At 48.0% G+C, this 19,096-nt stretch overlaps 1 protein-coding gene across 2 annotated transcripts in view; it reads left to right on the forward strand.

Annotated features, from left to right (window-relative positions):
- MYO16 (myosin XVI) overlaps window positions 1–19,096 on the forward strand; it is a 519,851-nt gene that overhangs the window by 414,998 nt on the left and 85,757 nt on the right. For both annotated transcript variants that reach the window (XM_086328670.1, XM_086328671.1), the window contains one exon: window positions 5,953–6,055. In XM_086328670.1, coding sequence (XP_086184796.1) covers window positions 5,953–6,055 — 103 coding nt within the window. The remainder of the gene's footprint in view (window positions 1–5,952; window positions 6,056–19,096) is intronic.

A 19,096-nucleotide genomic window follows, 5' to 3' on the forward strand; every position in this document is an offset into this window, starting at 1 on the left:
TTTATTTCATCACTTTTCCTAGATTCTACTTTGCATTTCTTAATTGTTAGCTTCTTCTCTGTTACTGCAACTTCACCCTAGCCCTCTTAGATAGAGACCCCAGAAGGAAAGGGCCAGTGATGTGGTTTTTTCGCCCACACTTTCGTCAGTGGTGGTCACATCTGTTACTATTCCATCATCGTCTTCTGTGAGTACACCGAGGAGAGTTTTCATGAATCCTTGATGTAGAAAGAGCACTTAATGATGAGTATGGGCGCCGTAAAATTTTTCAGTAACTGTGGTAGGCCGTGAGTTTGAGTAAGCTCCGGGAGTTGGTGATGGACAGGGAAGCCTGGCGTGCTGCAGTCCATGGGGTCGCAGAGTCGGATACGACTGAGTGACTGAACTGACTGACTGAACTGTGCTAGAACTTGCTGGGAATTTAGCTTGTAGATCAGGAGGAAGGGGAAGTTGAAAGTCATCAGAGACACATTTCACAAGAGACATGAGACAGATGGAGTGTCTAACACAGTTTTAGCTTTCAACCCCAAGAGAACCCAGAGTATTATGCATCATAAAGGAAACAGACCCAGTTTCCCGCATGGCCAGTACTGTCCTGCCAGTCAGGCAGAAGGTCCCGACAGAAAAGAAGCTGACCCCAGCTGAGGAATGGACAACCAGGGGGGCGCCAAGTCTGGCCCGGGGGAGTTGGTGACATCTGGTCCACACCTCCTTTGGGTGTTTCGCCTCCACTCCCCTTCTGGGTCTCCTGAGTTGCACGACTGTTTCCTTCTGTTTATGGAGAGTTCCTCCAGGAAAATAAGTTATCTTCCCAGACTTCTCCATCTCAGTCAATGCCAACTTCATCCTCAGTCTCCTCGGTCAAGATACTTGGGGTCATCCTCTCTTTCCTTCCCGTCCACATCAGTGCGTGGCAGAGCTTATTGGATCTGCCTCAAATATGGACCGAGTTATCAGTTCCCATCGTTTGGAAGAGCCACGTCCTGGGAGGCTCTCCCCAGCCCCCTGCTCATTCCCTCTGCCTGCTCTCTGCCTCGCAGCTTTTATGATTCTTCAGGTGTCCACTGATGTGGCTCATCTGCCCAAAGCCTTGCTCCCTAGGACTCTCCGAGTCCCAGATGAAGCCCTTCACGTCACCCGTGGGGGTCCTCGTCCCCCCGTGTGGTTACCTCTGGGTCCATCTCCTCCGTATACCCTCCCACGTGCTCCAGCCGCCCCGCCCCCTTGGTTCTCTGAGCATGCGCACACGACCTGCCCCAGGCTGCCGGACCCCACACGTCCAGTGTGGATCCTGTTTACCTGAAAGGGCCTTGCCCCTTCCCGATGGGCAGGAATCTGCTCACCCTGAAACCTCCCCTGCTTCGTTTTTCTCCATCTCTCTTGGATCTGACCTCCTTCCTCATTTACATTTCTATTCTCTGTCGCCATCATGGAACAGAAGGGCTTTTGTCCGTTTTGCTTCCTGCTGTGTTCCTGGAATCTATTGTGTGCTCTCAGACGATAAAGTCCACCTGCAATGCAGGAGACCCGGGTTCGATCCCTGGGTCGAGAAGATCCCCTGGAGAAGGAAATGGCAACCCACTCCTCCCGTATTCTTGCCTGGAGAATTCTCTGGACAGAGGAGCCTGGCGGGCTACAGCCCATGGGGTTGCAAAAAGTCACACATGACTGAGTGACTGACACACTTGTTTTGTTTCCCGCTGCGTTCCCGGGATCTGTTTTGTGCTGAGTCAGTTTTGGTTGGTTGATTAAATGATCCCGAATGAATGAAACAGAGGACGCGATTCTGGACATGGAACCAGATACCAGTCACGTCTCTCATCCCAGATGGGGCTGAGACAGGAGGGGGTCAGCTGGAAGAGTGAACATTGACTTCTTATGGTTGGCTGGTCTCTCTGGGGCCCAGAGCAGGTGTCAGCCTGGGTGGATGGAGGTGACCACCTCCTGGACCAGAGGCCAGGGATGTGTGGGAACAAGGGAGGAGAAGCCCCTTCTCCAGACCCCCCACCCCCTGTGCTCAGGACCATGTGCGGCTCTGCGGTGGTCATCACTATTCGGTCTGGGATGGAAGTCTCCCAGAGGCCAAGCTTCAGTGCAGGGGTGGACCCGTGACTGCATCTAGAGGTGACACTCAGATTCCAGAGACAAGATGTTTTTAATTACATTAAAATAGAGTACCTCACCCTGTCTAAGATGACGCTTTTGTCTTTTCGGTTGAAATGTCAGAATTATACCACTTTAAGTGTCAAAAGAACGATATAAAATGAGAAGAGAAAGGCACCGCGTGTTAAGACTTTTGTTCTGACTTGTTAATACTGTATTCAGATACTTGAATTATGTCAATTCCATTCTCCGTGATAATTAGCAGAGTTCCAGAATGAGACAATTATAAAAGAATAAAGAGATAATGTGAGTGATTTCATTTCATTGTGTAACCGGCTAAGTGGTGGAAATGCGCTGATTTTCCTGAGTGTTTGAATGAGTCTGTATTTCATTAGGAGCTTAGTTTACTGCCAGAGGAAGGCCCAGTCACCCAGAGGTCAGAGAAGCAAGGAGTCCTGTCTCTGAGAGTGCCATCCGCTGGGGCCCCCGGGGGTTTGGCCGTTTGAGACGTTTGTGCCCAGTTTCGTCGTCCCTTTTACTCTGGAACCGCCTGGGGCCGGGGAGGCTTCCTCCATGCCTCGAACGACCGACGCTGGTGGAGACACCGGCTCCGGAGTCAGGCCACCCCAGTGCAGCCCGGCTCAGCCCCTTTCACGTCTGTGTGAGGTCTCTCGGGGGGGCTTTGAACCACAGAAACGAACTCTCTCACAGTCCCGGAGACGCCAGCGGGGCCCCAGCCCTCTGAGGCCCTTCCTCGCCTCCTTAGCTTTGGGGGTGGCCCCCAGTCCTTTGAGCTGCATCACCCCACTCCCGCCTCCCTCGCCAAGTGGTGTCCTCCCTGTGGCTCTGTCTTCACACAGCATTTCTGCCTCTTGTCAGGACACCAGTCCTGTGGGATTCGGGCCCTGCCTGCTGACGTCATTCTAACTGCATTGCTTCATTCAAGCCTTTATTTCCAAATCAGGTCACATCTGTGTATCCCCTGTGCTGTGCTTGGTCATCAGTGGTCTCTGACTCTTTGCAACCAGCCCGCCAGGCTCCTCTGTCCATGGGATTCCCCAGGCCAGAATGCTGGAGTGGGTTGCCATTTCCTTCTCCAGGGGATCTTCCTGACCCAGGAACTGGACCCGTGTCTCCTGTGTCTCCTGCATTGCAGGTAGACTCTTTACCCACTGAGCCATCTATCTATTCCGGGCAGCGGAGGGTCGGTGGGGGGGACACAATTCAACATCATCCATGTCAACTTGGGCAAGGGATTTCATTTCTGTGACCATCAGCTTCTCACTGTTGAAAGAGGGTAGTCATCCAGACGTGCTGCACCTTCAAGGAGCGTGGGAAGCAGCAGGTGAAAATTCCTGGCACTTGTTCGGTGCCCGAGAAATGTTCTTCCCTGTCCTCCACTCCTCCAGCCCAGCTTCTTGGCCTCCCATCCTTGATCGGGTTGCTCACAAAGCTCCTGTGGATTTTTCCATACCACCTCATGGGAAAACCTCAAAGAACTTTCTGGCCAACCCACGAGTTACTTTCTCCACACATAGACAATTCTGTAGACACCATGCAATGTACAGAGACAACCCAGTGCCCTGGGGAAGATCACACTCTTCAGGGACAGATAAAAAGTAAATTCACCTTTACAGCACAACACAGAATTTGTGTCACATCCTGAGAAGCACGCAGGTGCAGTACCGAGAGGGGGGAGAATTCCTGCTCGGTGTCTTGCCAAGGACCTCACAGCAAATCGCTGCAAAGCTGAAACCTGAATCTGGGTTTAGGTCCCCAGTCCAGTTTCTTTCCTATTCAGAAACATTATACAATTATGTTAGGTATCACCTTTGAACCCCTCGAACGTGGTAACGCATCATCCCTTTTTGCCCACTGATGCCCTCAGGTCATATGCCAGCATCTCTGGGGAATGCCCATCACCTTCAGGTGGTCCCTCCACTGCCCCCTGCAGCTTCCTCCTGCTTCCCAAGCCCCCACACACAACCTCTGTTATCCCTGCTTCCTCTGCTCTGTGCCAGCCTGGAAAGACTCTCTTCTGCAGCAACCACAATAAGACCAGCTTAAAAAATAAATACAGCAGATACCAAGTCTAGTGCCTACTGGGTAGGAAAGCATATTCTTGCCTCTTATCAAAAAAAAAATAATAATCACTGAATATCATCCACAGATCGTCTTAGACCATTCGGTGTGATCAAAACAATGAGCGAGAGCTTTCAGAGCCTCGCCTCTGGCGCTCCAAATGCATGTTCAGTCTCTGCTGCTATTTTTACTCCCTTCTGTACCCTGAGTTAATACATGAGGAAAATCTAGGGTTGAGAGGGAAGGGATGTTGCTGATGCTGCCATATTTATTTTGCCTGACTCATGGCTAGCAGGACGATGACGATGCTCAATCCAGGGCAGATAAAATGGTGAGTTGTGGGGGACAGCGCTAAAAGGATTTTAGAGAGGAAACAAAAGTCTGCTGTTGAAAAGGTCACACTGGTGTATCTTCTCAGGGTTTATGCTGTGCCCCAGATCCATAGTTCCTGCTGCACTGCCCCCAACCCCTGACCCCACACAATGGACACCTCATTTCTCTTCTGTACTTGCAGAAATGAAGAAGTGGTGTGGCTGCCAGTGGGGCTTCCCAGGTGGCTCTAGGGGTAAAGAATCCACCTGCCAATGCAGGAGAGACATGGGTTCAACCCCTGGGGCAGGAAGATCCCCTGGAGGAGGGCATGGCCATCCACTCCAGTATCCTTGCCTGGAGAATCCGCAGAGGAGCCTGGTGGGCTACAGTCCACGGGGTAGCGAAGCATCAGACACAACCGGGTGACCGAGCATGCACACGTGACCGCCAGCAGGACACATCCAGCCCTGTCAGTGCTCGGGTGGGAGGGTGGGCGGCCAAGGGTGCAGGGAATTCACTGCTTCCCTCGGGAAGCAGAGCACATTGTAGAAGATGCCAGATTTGCTGCAACAAACTTTAGATGGAAAGCTAAGATGTTCCACAGAAACTGACAGAATTGCAGTGACTTACTGATCGGCAGTAAGTTCCCAGGGTGGCCCAGTGTGAGGATTATAAACACCAAGATGCAGCCCCTGTGCTTCTCTCCTTCCTCCTGTGCTCACCCTCCCCGCCCCTCCCCTCCCCTTTCTCCTCATGCTGTGTTGCTCGCATGTCGGGTTAAATGCCTTTGCACCTTTTTTTTTTTTAATGGGTCATATAATCTTTAAAGACATTTTTTTTTTTTTAAGAAACCCAGAGGAAAACTTTATATAGCCATGAATTTCAACCAGAGAGTGAAATTTAATTATTTGGAAGAATTTTCCAAAAATAAACGGTCTCTCTAGAAGATTTAAAGCACTCAATCTCTACTCTGTGGGGAGGGCACTTCTCTACCTCTCATTTAAATAAGACTTCTGGGCGCTTTGGTCTGCCTTTATTATAGATTCTAACTTCATCTAGATTCAGTCTCAAACATTGATAAAGAATGCTGGAATATGTTAAAGGGTGTATTTTAAGAGTATTCTAAAAATCTAAATGAGAACTAATAAATTCGTATTTTTTCTCTTCGAACGCGCTTTTGATAAATGGTTTGCATCTCTCCTGGTAATATTAAAGGTACATTAGAGGACTGAGAAGTATATTTGGTTCCTTTTAAAATCACATCCATGTAAAGGACAAGGGCCGTTCCAAGTGATCCAGGGTGAAATTCACGACACACAGAGGTGTGAGGGCACAGAGGACACAGTAGGAAAGGGGAAGGATTTAAAAACTGGACAGCAAAGGCAATGCTGCTGAGAAAAGTCGTTTGCTTGACCGGTTCGCTCATGGCTTTCCTGTCCCTGCTGCTTTTTGCAGGTACAGGCCCTTGGCCGAGACCCTCCCTGGCAACGAGAGGACACTGCCCGCCGAGGAGAGGTGCCGGCTGGCCCTGAAGCACTGCCCGTTACCAGGGTGGCAGGTGGGTGACCCCCAAGCTCCTACCAGAGCAGGTCAGGGTTGCCAGTAGGTGAGCTGAGTCATTGCAGGAGCTGCCCAAGTGTGTGTGTGTGTGCTCAGCCGCTTCAGTTGTGTCTGACCCTGTGGACTGTAGCCCATCAGGCTCCTCTGTCCATGGGATGCTCCGGGCAAGAATATTAGAGTGGGTTGCCGCTGCCTGAGACTCACCAGCAAAACCAAAGTGCTGGGATGTGTTTGGCAAAGAGAGATGGCAAGCGTAGTCCCTGAACACACAGCAGCCCTGATTCACCAATTTCATCAGCAAACACAGGATGAAGGAAGCCCGGAGCCAATGTTCATGACTCGGGGAAGAGTTCAGGATGGAGTTTGCCTGCATCTCAGACCCCAACATAGGCAGCAGAGCCTTCTGGAGTGTCTAAAAGGGGAGAAGTCAGAGGAACCAAAACAGGGGTGGTTGACAGAGCCCAGGGTTCCCTGGGGTGGTAGCCATGCTTCCGGAGGAGGAAGGAACAGGAGATGAAGAGCAGGGAAGTGCTCTTCAGAAACCCAGTGGCGCAGCCTGGATTTTGTTTAATCCCTGAAGCAACTCAGAAGACTGCCGTGAGTAGTGCCAGGAAGAGGAACGTGAGATGTAAAAGAACTGAGAAACAAAACTGAGCAATGATGGGAATCAGGGTCCTTGACACCAGGAACTCCTGCAAGTTTCTAGCTATAAAACATCGGAACCTGCACAGGAGGCAGAGAGTTTGGTAGCCAGTAGTTTCAGCAAACGGAGAAGGCAATGGCACCCCACTCCAGTACTCTTGCCTGGAAAATCCCACGGGCGGAGGAGCCTGGTAGGCTGCAGTCCATGGGGTCGCTAAAAGTCAGACATGACTGAGCAACTTGACTTTCACGTTTCCCTTTCATGCATTGGAGAAGGAAATGGCAACCCACTCCAGTATTCTTGCTTGGAGAATCCCAGGGACAGAGGAGCCTGGTGGGCTGCCGTCTATGGGGTCACACAGAGTCGGACACAACTGAAGCGACTTAGCAGCAGCAGCAGCAGCAGTTTCGGCAAAACAGAACGATTACGGGAAAGCAGACATAAGTCTCATCTTTCAAAAATGATAGGGAGATAGAGTGCCTCCGAGGGAAAATATATGATGGTTGATGAGGCCAAAAAAGGGTGCTTTAGTGCAGAAATGGCACGAAGAGGAGGTGCAGACTTGCTGGTGTGTCTTAAAGGGGAAGACAGGGTGGGTAAGGCAGGTGTTGAGCCCTGGGTTGACACCAGCATCCTCAGCCGTCTATGACGAAGAACCAGGAACCCAGCATTTTAGCATGGATGAGTAACGGTTTAATTGTCGGTGCCACCCAAGCACTTTCTTTATTATCCTTTCTCCTGTTCTTTCCCTTTTTTAACTAATAACGGAGTTGAACTTTAAATAGCGGTCTGAAGGAGGACGCGCACACAGCCTGTAGTAGGCACAGATGCACATCCGTGCCAAAAGACAGGATAAAAAAGGAGGAGGAAGGAGGAGTTGCTAACAGAGAGTGAAGTCAGCGAGCCACGCAGGACTCAGCGGCATCAGACGTGGGGCTGGCGTGCTGACTCACTCTCAGAACTTTAAGCCAGTGTCTGGGGAAAGACAGAGGGCAAGAGAAGGGGACGACAGAGGACGAGATGGTTGGGTGGCATCACCGACTCAACAGACATGAGTTTTGGAGTAAACTCCAGGAATTGGTGATGGACAGGGAGGCCTGGCATGCTGCAGTCCATGGGGTCGCAGAGAGTCAGACACGACTGAGCAACTGAACAACAACTGAACAGAAGTGAATGCAGAACACAAAGATTTTCCTGTTGCATTTTGTTGCATTTTACTCTTTAACAAACATAGATAAGAATGATGTACTTTATTACTGTTGAGAAAGAATGTTGAGTTGTTGAGGGATCTGGGAAGATTCTTCCACTGAGAGAGGGACTGGCAGGAACCGTAACACCTGACCAGCCTTCGGTCCTCCAAGACACCTGATTGGAGTCTGGGGTCAAACGAGGAGGGAGGGGACAACCCAGGGCAGCCAGGCAGCTGTCCCTTCCCCTACGTGTGCTAGGACACTTTTGACTTTGCCGCTGGGTATGGTGTGACGCTGAACCACACACACACTGGGCCTTTGAAAAAGTACATCAAAATAAAACACGGGGAAGAGTTCCCATTTCATTACACTAATTTATTTTCCTTGGGTTTTTTTTTTTTTTTGTCTCCCTAAAGGAGGCCAAAGAAAAGAAGAAACGTATTCATTTGCAGATCGTATTTGCTTATGCGTTCCATCTTGAATAGTTAGGAAAGGTGGCTTTCTTCAGCTTCTCTAAGATGTAACCTTTCATATTCTCTATGCTATAAGACGAATTATTGACTCTAGAGAAATAAAGTGTATTCCTATTTCACTCTCGTACTAGTCCGAAGGCAAATGATCGGAAAAAAAAAAAAAAACTTCTTACCTAGAAAGCCAGACCCCTCAGTTTCAGAAGTAAAGTGTTTGTTTGAAATGCGTTGAAAGTTACAGGCAGAGTTGTTACCAGTCTCTTGTGGGAGGTGAACAAGGACGAGGATTAAGTAAGAAATGTTTGAAGCAGCAGCAGGTCCTAATGGGCGGTTTTGTTCAGGCACCATGGTCCACAGATTGCTGAGGCCAACATATTTTCCATGAAGCAGCCCTTGTGCGTCCTCTGGCTCCGAGTGGTTAGCATGAAACTGATGGCTGTTCTCTTCCATTGCACTTAGAAGTGATGCTCGAACAGGAAGAGACTGGAGTCATCCTTGGCTGTGTGAATCTGCGCGGAGTGTTAGCGAGAAATTCTGTTCTCTGAACTGAAAAGCGGGTCTTTTCTCGTGGCTCCCGTGGGTCTTGAGGATCCTGTGAGATCACTTCCTCTCTCCCCGACAGCCATCACAACCCATGCAGGAAACCTTCACCGCATCAGCATGGGGGCTGTAGCTCCATCGCTCCTGTTCTTTTGCACATTAGAGCAATTCCGTACGCGCTACTGAACCCTGGGGTCTGCTTCTGTTGCACACGAGGAGAGAGAGTCGTCTTTCCTTCGGTGCTGTGCGTTTGTTTAGTGATCCGCGGGTGCTGTTTACTGTTCATGTAGCCGTGGGTTTCCAGTCAGTATTCGAGGCCTTGGAATTTCTGAAGTCTCACCAATAATGATTCCTCTCATCCTGGAAGTCTGTTACAACAATTCCGAGGGTGTTTTTATTATTTTGCTTTGCTCTATCCAAGTTAACCCTGATAGCTAACAATGCCATGCAGAAGAAAGAAAGGAGGCAGGGAACAGGAATAACCTCACTGCAGACATGAGGAAGTCGCCGTAGAGATCAGATTCCTGATCAAAATGCAAGGTGGGGTGAATATTTCGTCTGGGCCGGAAGGCCCTTTGCCGGGACCAGACCCGGCTCTTCGGTGGCGGGTTCTTTCCGCTGCACTCGCTCCGATCTGTATCTTTTAATGTAGCCACTGAAAGTCCCTTTACTCAGACGACACAACTTGAAAGGCACAGATTATGCTTCCAGACCAGGGCTTTGATCAGAGGCACTGGGAGGTTCCTTGATGAGCCTAGCAGATTGCTTCCCGTGGTTAGTGTCTTTTTTTCCCGTTTCTCATGCACCCGGTAGATGGAGATAAAACACGCTGGCTGCTTGCCGTTGCTGCCAGTTCTGATTGGAATCTTTCTTAAGTGAGCGTCAGCCCCCTGACCCTTCTACAGCCACGGCTTTGGGAGGCTGGGTCCTGACTTAAGGAAAAAGGAGGAGAAGGAGAAAAGGGAGAAGCAGAGGAACTGGGCTCAAGGGAGGAAATGTTTGGTGCTGTCCCGTGTGTAATGTCCGTTCTAGTCTGAGAGTGGAGACCTGGCTGCTCCAGGCACCCAGGGATGCCGCAGGGCTGGCCAGCATCCACGGTCCAGGTGCCACCCTGGGAGTGCTCACCTCGCCTTGACCCCGTGGGCAGAGGCAGGCGGAGACCCGTCCTGCTGAACCAAGTGGCAGCACCGCCAGCAGGCGGGTGGCCAGGCCTTGTCCTCGCTCCTGAGGTCACCCAGCCCGTCTTCTGCTGCGCCGCTGCCTGTCTGTCCCCCAGCAGTGGAGCAAGCGCGCTGCGGAGGCCGTGTCCGCCCTGTGGACTGCGTGTCTCCAGCAAGGGCGTCTCACAGGCAGGTGCTTGGTGCACACTTGCCCAGCCAGTCAATGAGTCTTTATCGATAAGAAACCACCAAACGACTCTATATACGCAGACGTGGGCTTCTCAAGTGGCATGGTGGTAAAGAACCGCCTGGCAGCGCAGGAGATGTAAGAGACTCGGGTTCGATCCCTGCGTTGGGAAGATCCCCTGGAGGAGGGCATGGCAACCCACTCCAGTATTCTAGCCTGGAGAATCCAGTGGACAGAGGAGCCTGGCGGGCTACAGTCCAGAGTCGCAAAGAGGCAGATACGACTTAGAGGCTAAGCACTCACTCACATACACAGACATATACGAACCTTTAAAATCTGGAATAATTCACAGAAACCTAAGAGCACTGGTATTTGAAGGATGGTTTCGAGATGAGAGTCAAATGGAATTTTAGTGTATGTCTATATTTAGAAGGTGAAATGAATTCGTGGATTACTTCTGTAATTAAAGATGATGTTTAGAATTTGTAATCACTACCTAAATACAGCTTAAGTGGAATATTGCATGGGGCCAATTTAATTATTTTAAGCATGTATGAAAGAATTCTAAGTCACACAGACAGTGCTTTTTCTAAAGCACTTTTGTTTCTGAAAGAGCAATTAGCCTGCTGGATAGTTCACACCACCGGCCCTTACTTCTCCAAGGAATCTTCACAGCATTTGAGCTGGTCACCACAAGTTTGGGCAGACTCAGTCCTGCCATTGCTTCCTGTGCATTATCAGCATCACTGCCTTAATAGAAGGTAGTTTTAACTTGATGAGAAGTGAAGGGAAATTGTGAGGCTAGAAAGGCATCAGTGCTTGGCGGTTTCTCGTTCATGTGCATGAAATGACAAATTTTAAAAACACGCTGGACGAGCTTTATCCTTATTTCAAAGCAGAATTTAAGTAAGTTGCTCAAAAAGCAATTGAAGTTTCCTGAAACGATTCGAATATACTCTACAGGACTGAATTCCAGGACAGTTGTATGTCTCACCAGAGGTATTTTTCTTCATGAAACAAAAGGTCTGTGGATTGCTTCTTTTGTGGGGGGTAAAAAAAATCAAACCATTTTGAAAATAAGTTAAATGAAGCTACTAGTTATTAACTTTCTACTATCTAGTACTTTTAAAAATTATTCAGGTATTTCATTTATTTAAATATATATATATTTTTAATTTGGTCCCACTTTAAAAGTTACCTTTAAAAATAATCCCTCCAGTCTGTGCTCATTTATCAAACCCTTTCTGCCCGATTTTCACAGCCATACACCAGTGACGGGCAGGCCTGCTGTAGCCATGCTGTCACTTCCGTAGAGGGGGAATCTTCTGAAACTAAGTGGAAAAATAAGTGGTATCGTCTGATTTTCACACATTTTATATGAATCAACTGGGTAGGGGATGCTGTCTTCTGTGTAGTTCTTTGAATGCTATATTCATTTTCAAGCCATCTAGAGGGTGATGAAGAGAGAAATGGATCTCTCTGTTCAGGGGCACCGGGCAGCCCCCTGCTTAGCAAGGCTTCCACAGGGATGGCTTTTACTGTCCTTCCAGACAGTTCTGGGACTCTGGGGTGAGGGGAGCCTCGTGGACGAGCAAAGGTGTTCCGTGCGCATCTGTCACAGGACATCATGGAAAGAGAAGCTGAGATGATAACCTCAGGGAGACTTCCTGCTTTCCCTAACACTGTGAGGATGGGGAGTCAGACACAAGAGGGCTCCCGATGACTTGCTCAAGGTGGCACAGACGGGAAGTAAAGAATCTGCCTGCAATGCGGAGGACCCGGATTTGATCCCTGGGTCGGGAAGATCCCCTGGAGGTGGGCCTGGCAACCCACTCCAGTATTCTTTCCTGGAGAATCCCGAGGACAGAGGAGCCTGGTGGGCTACAGTCCGTGGGGTCAGAGAGTCAGGCACGACTGAGGGACGAAACAACAGCAACGTGTAAAACAGATGACTAATGAGAACCTACTGTGTACCGCAGGGACTCTCCTCGGCGCTCCGTGGCGACCTAAATGGGGAGAAAATCCAAAAAAGACGGGATGTATGTATACGCACAGTAGAGGCACACTGCTGTACAGCAGAAGCTGACACGACATTTAAAGCAACTAAACTCCAGTAAAAGTTTTTTAATTTTATTTTATTTTTAAACTTCACGTAATTGTATTAGTTTTGCCAAATATCAAAATGAATCCGCGACAGGTATACATGTGTTCCCCATCCTGAACCCTCCTCCCTCCTCCCTCCCCATACCATCCCTCTGGTCGTCCCAGTGCTGCTTGGGGCTAGTAAAAATGTTTTTAAATGTAGTTTAAAGAAGAAAAAAGAGACCCCAAAAGAACGAGCAGAAAGCGAACCCCAGGCTCAGTGACGTCTACTCGCCCTGTTTGCACTTATTCGCTACCAGAGCAATCGCAGCCATTGTTTTCTGCATCACCTTCCTCTGAGGCAGGCTTCGTCCTCCACATCCTCCCGCGTAAGGCATGGCCTAGATTCCACTGCGTGTCTTTCTGAAATATATGGCCTCGCAAGGATTCACTCTGACAGTACTGAGAATTGCAAGATTAACATTTTACCATAACATTAAATAAAATCAGTTGGATGAAGGATTTATTATTTCATTAATCTAAAATAGTCCAGTAGAGAAAAGATAATAAAAGTAAGAGCAAGGAACTGTTCAAGTTTTAAGCATGCTCCACTTTCTTTACGTCTTCGAAGACGAGACAATTGTATTAGGGCCCTTGGCTCTTATTAGTACAATAAATTAATGGTTTATAGCCTTTGTTTTATTACTGGAGGAGCACTTCGTAAATCAACCACAAGTACAAGCTAGAAAATAGCCTATAAAACTACTCTTTCTCTCATGTTCTTCCTCTTTCTCAGGCATCATTACTGTTGAGCATAATAAAAAATAGGTATCTAAGAGTATCTCTTAGTACTGTGTGCATTATGACTGGGAATTACTGTATATGTGCACATATATTTATTTCCATTTTTCTCAGGTTCTAAACACATTCATATACACACATATGTGATTGTGATTTTGTTACAAAGGGTTCGATCTTTGTAAGAAATCTGAAACATAGAGGAAGAAGACAATATAGATCACACCCATCACTGACTGAACTACCTATAGATAATTACCCCGGATGCTTGGTGTGTATTCACTCGGTTTTTAAAAATAACATTATAGATGTTTGATTCTTGGTCAGTGTGTATCCCTTTATACTCTGAGGACAGATATTACGTCTCTTTTTTTTTTTTTCTTACATATTTTCACACACACACACGTGTGTGTTGTGTGTGTTTCACAATCACACCGCCAGGGGTCTGGTCAGAACAGACACTCGGCTTGTGTTTGTTGAATGGCTGAATGAACGAATCTCCTCCTCACCCCAAGCGCCCTTTGAAAATGGAAGCATGTGCAGTCGAGTCTTGCCGTTCCGTGTGCTCGTCTCTCTTTTAAAGCGACTCTACGTTTTCCCTCTCAGCCTCTTTAGGCAGAAAGCACAGGGTAGTAGTGTCTGGCACTCAACCACTGCTAAGCGAGAGCCGGCGATGCCCCCTGCGAACCCGGTTTTTCACGTCTGAGCAGTCAGCCCCCTCTCCGCTGACTCCAGGTCTGTCGGGGGAGCGAGTCAGCTCCACTGCTGAGCCGCACTTTGTGTGTGTCCCGCGGTCACACAGGCAGGGGTGCCGCCATCTTGGGGAGGAACGGCCTGTGCCCCTCACGAGGGGAACGGGGAAGTGGACCGTGAGCAGAAAACCCACACAGAGCTACCAGTTAGGGTCCTGCAAGCCATCCGGGGGCCCCGGGGTCAGGTGGGCGGGGACCTGAAGGGCACACCCACAGCCACCGAGTCCAGGCTGAAACGCGAAGGCTGGCGGGGCACGGGCTGGGCCGACGGGCTGGGCCGGAAGTAGCGCGCGGCGAGGCACGGGCTGGGCCGGAAGTAGCGCGTGGGGCGGGCGTGCTGCCCCCCGGGAGGGCGGCCCCCGAGAAGAGCCCCAAGCCCCAAGCCCCAGCCGTGAGGGGGAAAGCGCCCCCCTGTGAGGCCATGTTTCTCAGCCTCTGCTCTTCGCCTGTCAATCCCGCTCCCCGGGAAGGACAATGGACGAGGCACTAGGACTGGGGCAGGGGGTACAGAGTCCCTCCGCTGTTACGGGGTTTTGCGGCCCCTCGAGGCTCACCTTCCCGGGTTGGTCCGGCTCCGGCTTACTGCTGCTGGGAGAGCGGGGGTTGTGCCTACGCCCTCCCGAGGTCCGTCTTTTCTCCATCAGTCCTCCGTGTGCTGTGTGCATGCTCAGTCTTGTCCAACTCTGTGCGACCCCACGCACTGGAGCCCGCCAGGCTCCTCTGTCCATGGGATTCTTCAGGCAAGAGTACTGGAGTGGGTTGCCATTTCCTCCTCCAGGGCATCTTCCCTAGCCAGGGATCAAACTTGGGTCTCTTGCATCTCCTGCATTGGCAGGCAGATTCTTTCCCACTGCGCCACCTGGAATGATGTAGTCATTCAGCAGGCCCTTATTAAGCACCTGTTGTATACCACAACCTTGTCATAGCTAAGGGGTTTTGCCCATTATGAACCAGTGTCACCCTCTGGGGCAGAATCGCCCTTCAGAATGGATGCTTAGAGGGACATGGGGTCCAGAGCCCTAGGGACTTATGGGAGCAAAGCTCAGCGTCCTACTTAAGTTCAGTGTGAAGCCATTGAGCTTTAAGGAGAGTGTCACCGTGATCCAATTCAGGCTTCAAACATGAGAAGGAAAAAAAAAAAAACATTACTGGAAAGCAAATCTAGGTCTGGGGAGCGAGGCAACAAGCCTTAGGTAGTAACCCACATGAGACAGAGCAGGGCAGGTGGACACAGAGGGCGGCTGAGGCAGAGAAGGGATAGGCCCTCACAGGGACCTTCAGTCAACAAGCATGTGACCTTTTATTGACTCAAAGAGTGAACACTCTTTTAAAACCAGCACATCAGTTTGGGTCAGGAATACGCTCATGCTCTTACGTCCAAGTGTGAATTTGCTGCACAGAATAAGTGTGGAGCTCTGAAAGACGGAAAAGACCATATGATATTGCTTACATGGGAAACCTCAAAGAAAAATGGTGCAAATGAACTTCTTTACAACACAGAAATAGCGTCACAGATGTAGAAAGCACACTTCGGGTGACCAGGGTGAAAGTGGAGGGGAAGGGATAAATCGGGAGATTGGGATTGATATATACACATTACTATATATAAATAGAAAAGTAATAAGGCATAGCACGGGGGACTCAACACTCCAGAATGACCTATATGGGGAAAAGATCTAAAGAGTGGGCATATGTGTGTGTGTGTTTATGCACTAAGTCACTTCAGTCGTGTCTGACCTTTTGCGACCCTGTGGATTGTAGCCGGCCAGGCTCCTCAGTCCATGGGATTCTCCAGGCAAGAACAATGGAGTGGGCTGCCATGCCCTCCTCCAGGGGATCTTCCCAACCCAGGGATCACACCTGAGTCCCTGATGTCTCCTGCGTTGGCAGGCGGGTTCTTTACCACTAGCGCCACCTGGGAAACCCCCATGTGTGTGTATAACGGATTCACGTTTCTGTACATCTGAAACTAACACAATGCTGTAAATCAGCTAAATTCCAGTAAAAATCATACTGAAAAAAAGATGGAAAGACCTGGCCCCATAGGCATTGAAAGCAGAAGACAGTTCACAAAATAAACATAGGTGAGTTGCAAAGCAAATATGAATGAACCACAGAAGAAATATTTGTAAAATTAGGAAGCCTAGGTAATCTTTTAAAAATATCTTAGAAGGCTTTCCTGGTGGCTCAGACAGTAAAGAACCTGCCAGCAATGCGGGAGACCCACGTTCAATCCCTGGGTCAGGAAGATCCCCTGGAGAAGGGAATGACAACCCACTATGGCATTCTTGCCTGGAGAATCCCACGGCCAGAGGAGCCTGGCAGGCTACAGTCTATGGAGTTGCAAAGAGCTGGACACGGCTGAGTGACTAACACACTAAAATACTCTCAAAGAAGAATATAAGACCAGATGATGAGGACACAGGCTCATGAAGATGCGCGTCTTTAGCAGTAAAGCCAACATCAGGGCACACAGTGGCAGTAACATGGAGAGTGCTGGTGGTGGCAGGGCTCTCGAGTTTGTGTCCACACCGCAGTGGGGACAACGGCTGTGATTGTGTTTATGCTGCTGTTAATCATTTATAACCTCATTCCACGGGGCAGCGTAACTGTTATTGACATTCAAGGCCCTTTTGTTAAAAAGACAGAGTAAAGGTGCTCCCTGAGAGGATCCGTTAACTTACCAGTGCACTTTTTTGGAGCTAATCAACCTTGTTTGGGTTTGGCTTTGGTTTGCTTTTCACAAAGTGTCGCTCTGGGAGGAAGAGATATGTTTTGAGCACTCTTGACCAGATTGGTATGATTTCCATAATGAAATAATACAAAGGGTCACGTGGTACATAATTCACTCATAAGCTCAAAATAGTGGTTTTTATTCATCACTGCTTGCTATACAGGTCATAGGATTCTGAGTGAGAGTAATTAATTTTTCTTAATCTGTAATTACATGTAATTCAAGCCAAACCACCTTCTTCAAATACCAGAAGATACAGTACTTATTAGAGTGTGTGGCTGTAATTATCTTTTCTGTGTTAAAGTTAAAATTCAAGAACGGTCTGTTTATAAAAAAGAGAAAAGAACTTATGTTTAGCACAAATGTATCCTTTGGTGATGTTTTAAAGTGCAATCAGAGCCAGACTGAACTTTAGGATATCTGTATTAGCCACCATGAAAATGTAAAATATGGAAATACTAATAATAAGTATAAATTCATAAAACAGTGATCTTCTGTAGAAATGTAACAGACCAAAGAAGTAAACAGGGCTGCGCTCACCCTCTGCAATGGCCCACGCTCTGTCTGTGGAGTGTGCTTCTCTCTGAACCCGAATAAATCCATTTCTTACCCCAAAAGAAAAAATGTTTTTAAAAAGAAGTAAATAGGGGAAATATGTGAATTCAGCCTGGAGGAGATGGCTTTTAGTTAAGTGGTTGTTTCACTGAGCTTCCTGAGAGTGTAAGACATATTCCATTCATCCTTGTGGTCTAGAGCCTGGCACAGGGCCTGGTACTAGGAAAGCCCTTGACAAATGTGTGATTTATGAACGGGGTGATGGAGGGAGGGAGGGATAGAGGGCTGGATGTAAAGAGGGAGGGAGGGGTGGATAGGAGGATGGATGAATGATGAGTGAAGAGACAGATAAGACAGATGGTAGGATAAGTGGGTGAACAAACGTAAGAGAGGAAATCCAGGAAAGATACAATACACAATGCACCTAAGTCCTATGGAAAATGACAAATAGCCGGGAACGTGTGAAGGTCTGTTCATAGCGTGCAAGTGCGAATGTAGGCGTTCGTGGGGGACTGTTTCTGTCTGGAAGAGACTACCTGGTAGGTACAGAAAGTGCTTTGCATGGTGAAAAGGAGAAGAACTGTTTTACAGGAGCACAGTGACATTCTCAGATCAGCAGGGAGAGGAACAAGTCTGATGGGAGAGAGGCACAGACATCAAAACACATAAGACAGTGTGTTGTCCTTGTCGTTGTCAATAAAGCTGTTTTGAAAACTGAACAGGTTGACATTGGGAGGGCACTTTAAATTCCAACATCACAGTGAAAGAAGTTGACTACTTTTAACCCAGCTATGATTTTATATATCTTGCCTTTATGTGGGAAGTTTGTATTTGAATAATGCTAGTGTTTTTAGAGCCAAGGAGATTAAAAATTTCAAAGAGTAATTTTTTATCTATAATAACAAGGGTACAGCATTTTGCAGCAAAAATATCAGCCCCCACAGTAAACTCCTTCTCAGTCAGATCTAACCTGTGCTAACTATTAACAAAAAGCTGCCAGTAATCGCAGACACAGATATACAGGGATGGCACGTACGGAAAAGTGGCCACAGCGGTGACATTGTTCACTAAGAACACTGCTCAGCTGCTGCGGGCCCTTGACACAAGGCTCCCATGGGTTTCTGCCCTCAGTGCGTGGGGAGTTAGAATCTCAAGTCAATAACGTCTCTTTTAGAGGAGTAAAAAGTGTTAGGCCATCAGAGATTAATAAAGATCATATTATGAGGGCGTTTGAATGCCAAACCCCAAAGCATGCGTTTTAGCTTACAGGCAATACAAAATCATGGAAAGGTTTCTAGGGTGTTAACAGACTGGAGGCAGTGGCAAGGTGAGCCAAGGGCAGGTAAAGAATTAGAGGATGGAGTCCTAGATTTTGGATACAGTTATCTTATACCAGAATGTGATGGCGCCAGAAATATGACATGGAACATCTGTTTCTCCAGCTGCATTAGACACATTTTTTTCTTAAATGAATGCATTCGCATAGTGTAAATGGATTTATTTTTTTTAAGATTCAATTATTTGAAATAAATAATTTTAAAAATCTTAGCTAACATTGTAGCTACTATCCATTAAAATCATTTTCTTTGAAATTCTGTTTTTTCCATTTTGTCATGCCATCTGCTTTCCTTCACCTAATATGTGTAAATTGTGCCCTTTATATTTTTCCAACAGTATCCTAGCCCACAAATATTTCACAGTCAAGTTGAACATTCCAACAGGTATTCCAATAATGACAAAAATGGGAATTCAGTGGCCTTCCACTGTAGAGATATCTCTAGAAGGTACATTAGAAGATAGAGATATCTACAAGGTACATTACTGACATAGATATATGACTTTAATGATTCATTATTATAAAGTACCCACTAGGCTGAGAGTTCATGAAGCCATCTGGGTTTTGAAGGATGAATAGGAGCCATTCTAGC

This window comes from Bos grunniens, chromosome 12, assembly GCF_055505025.1.
Source record: "Bos grunniens cultivar Pamir isolate PY7600 chromosome 12, Bosgru_T2T1.0, whole genome shotgun sequence".
NCBI lineage: Eukaryota > Metazoa > Chordata > Mammalia > Artiodactyla > Bovidae > Bos > Bos grunniens.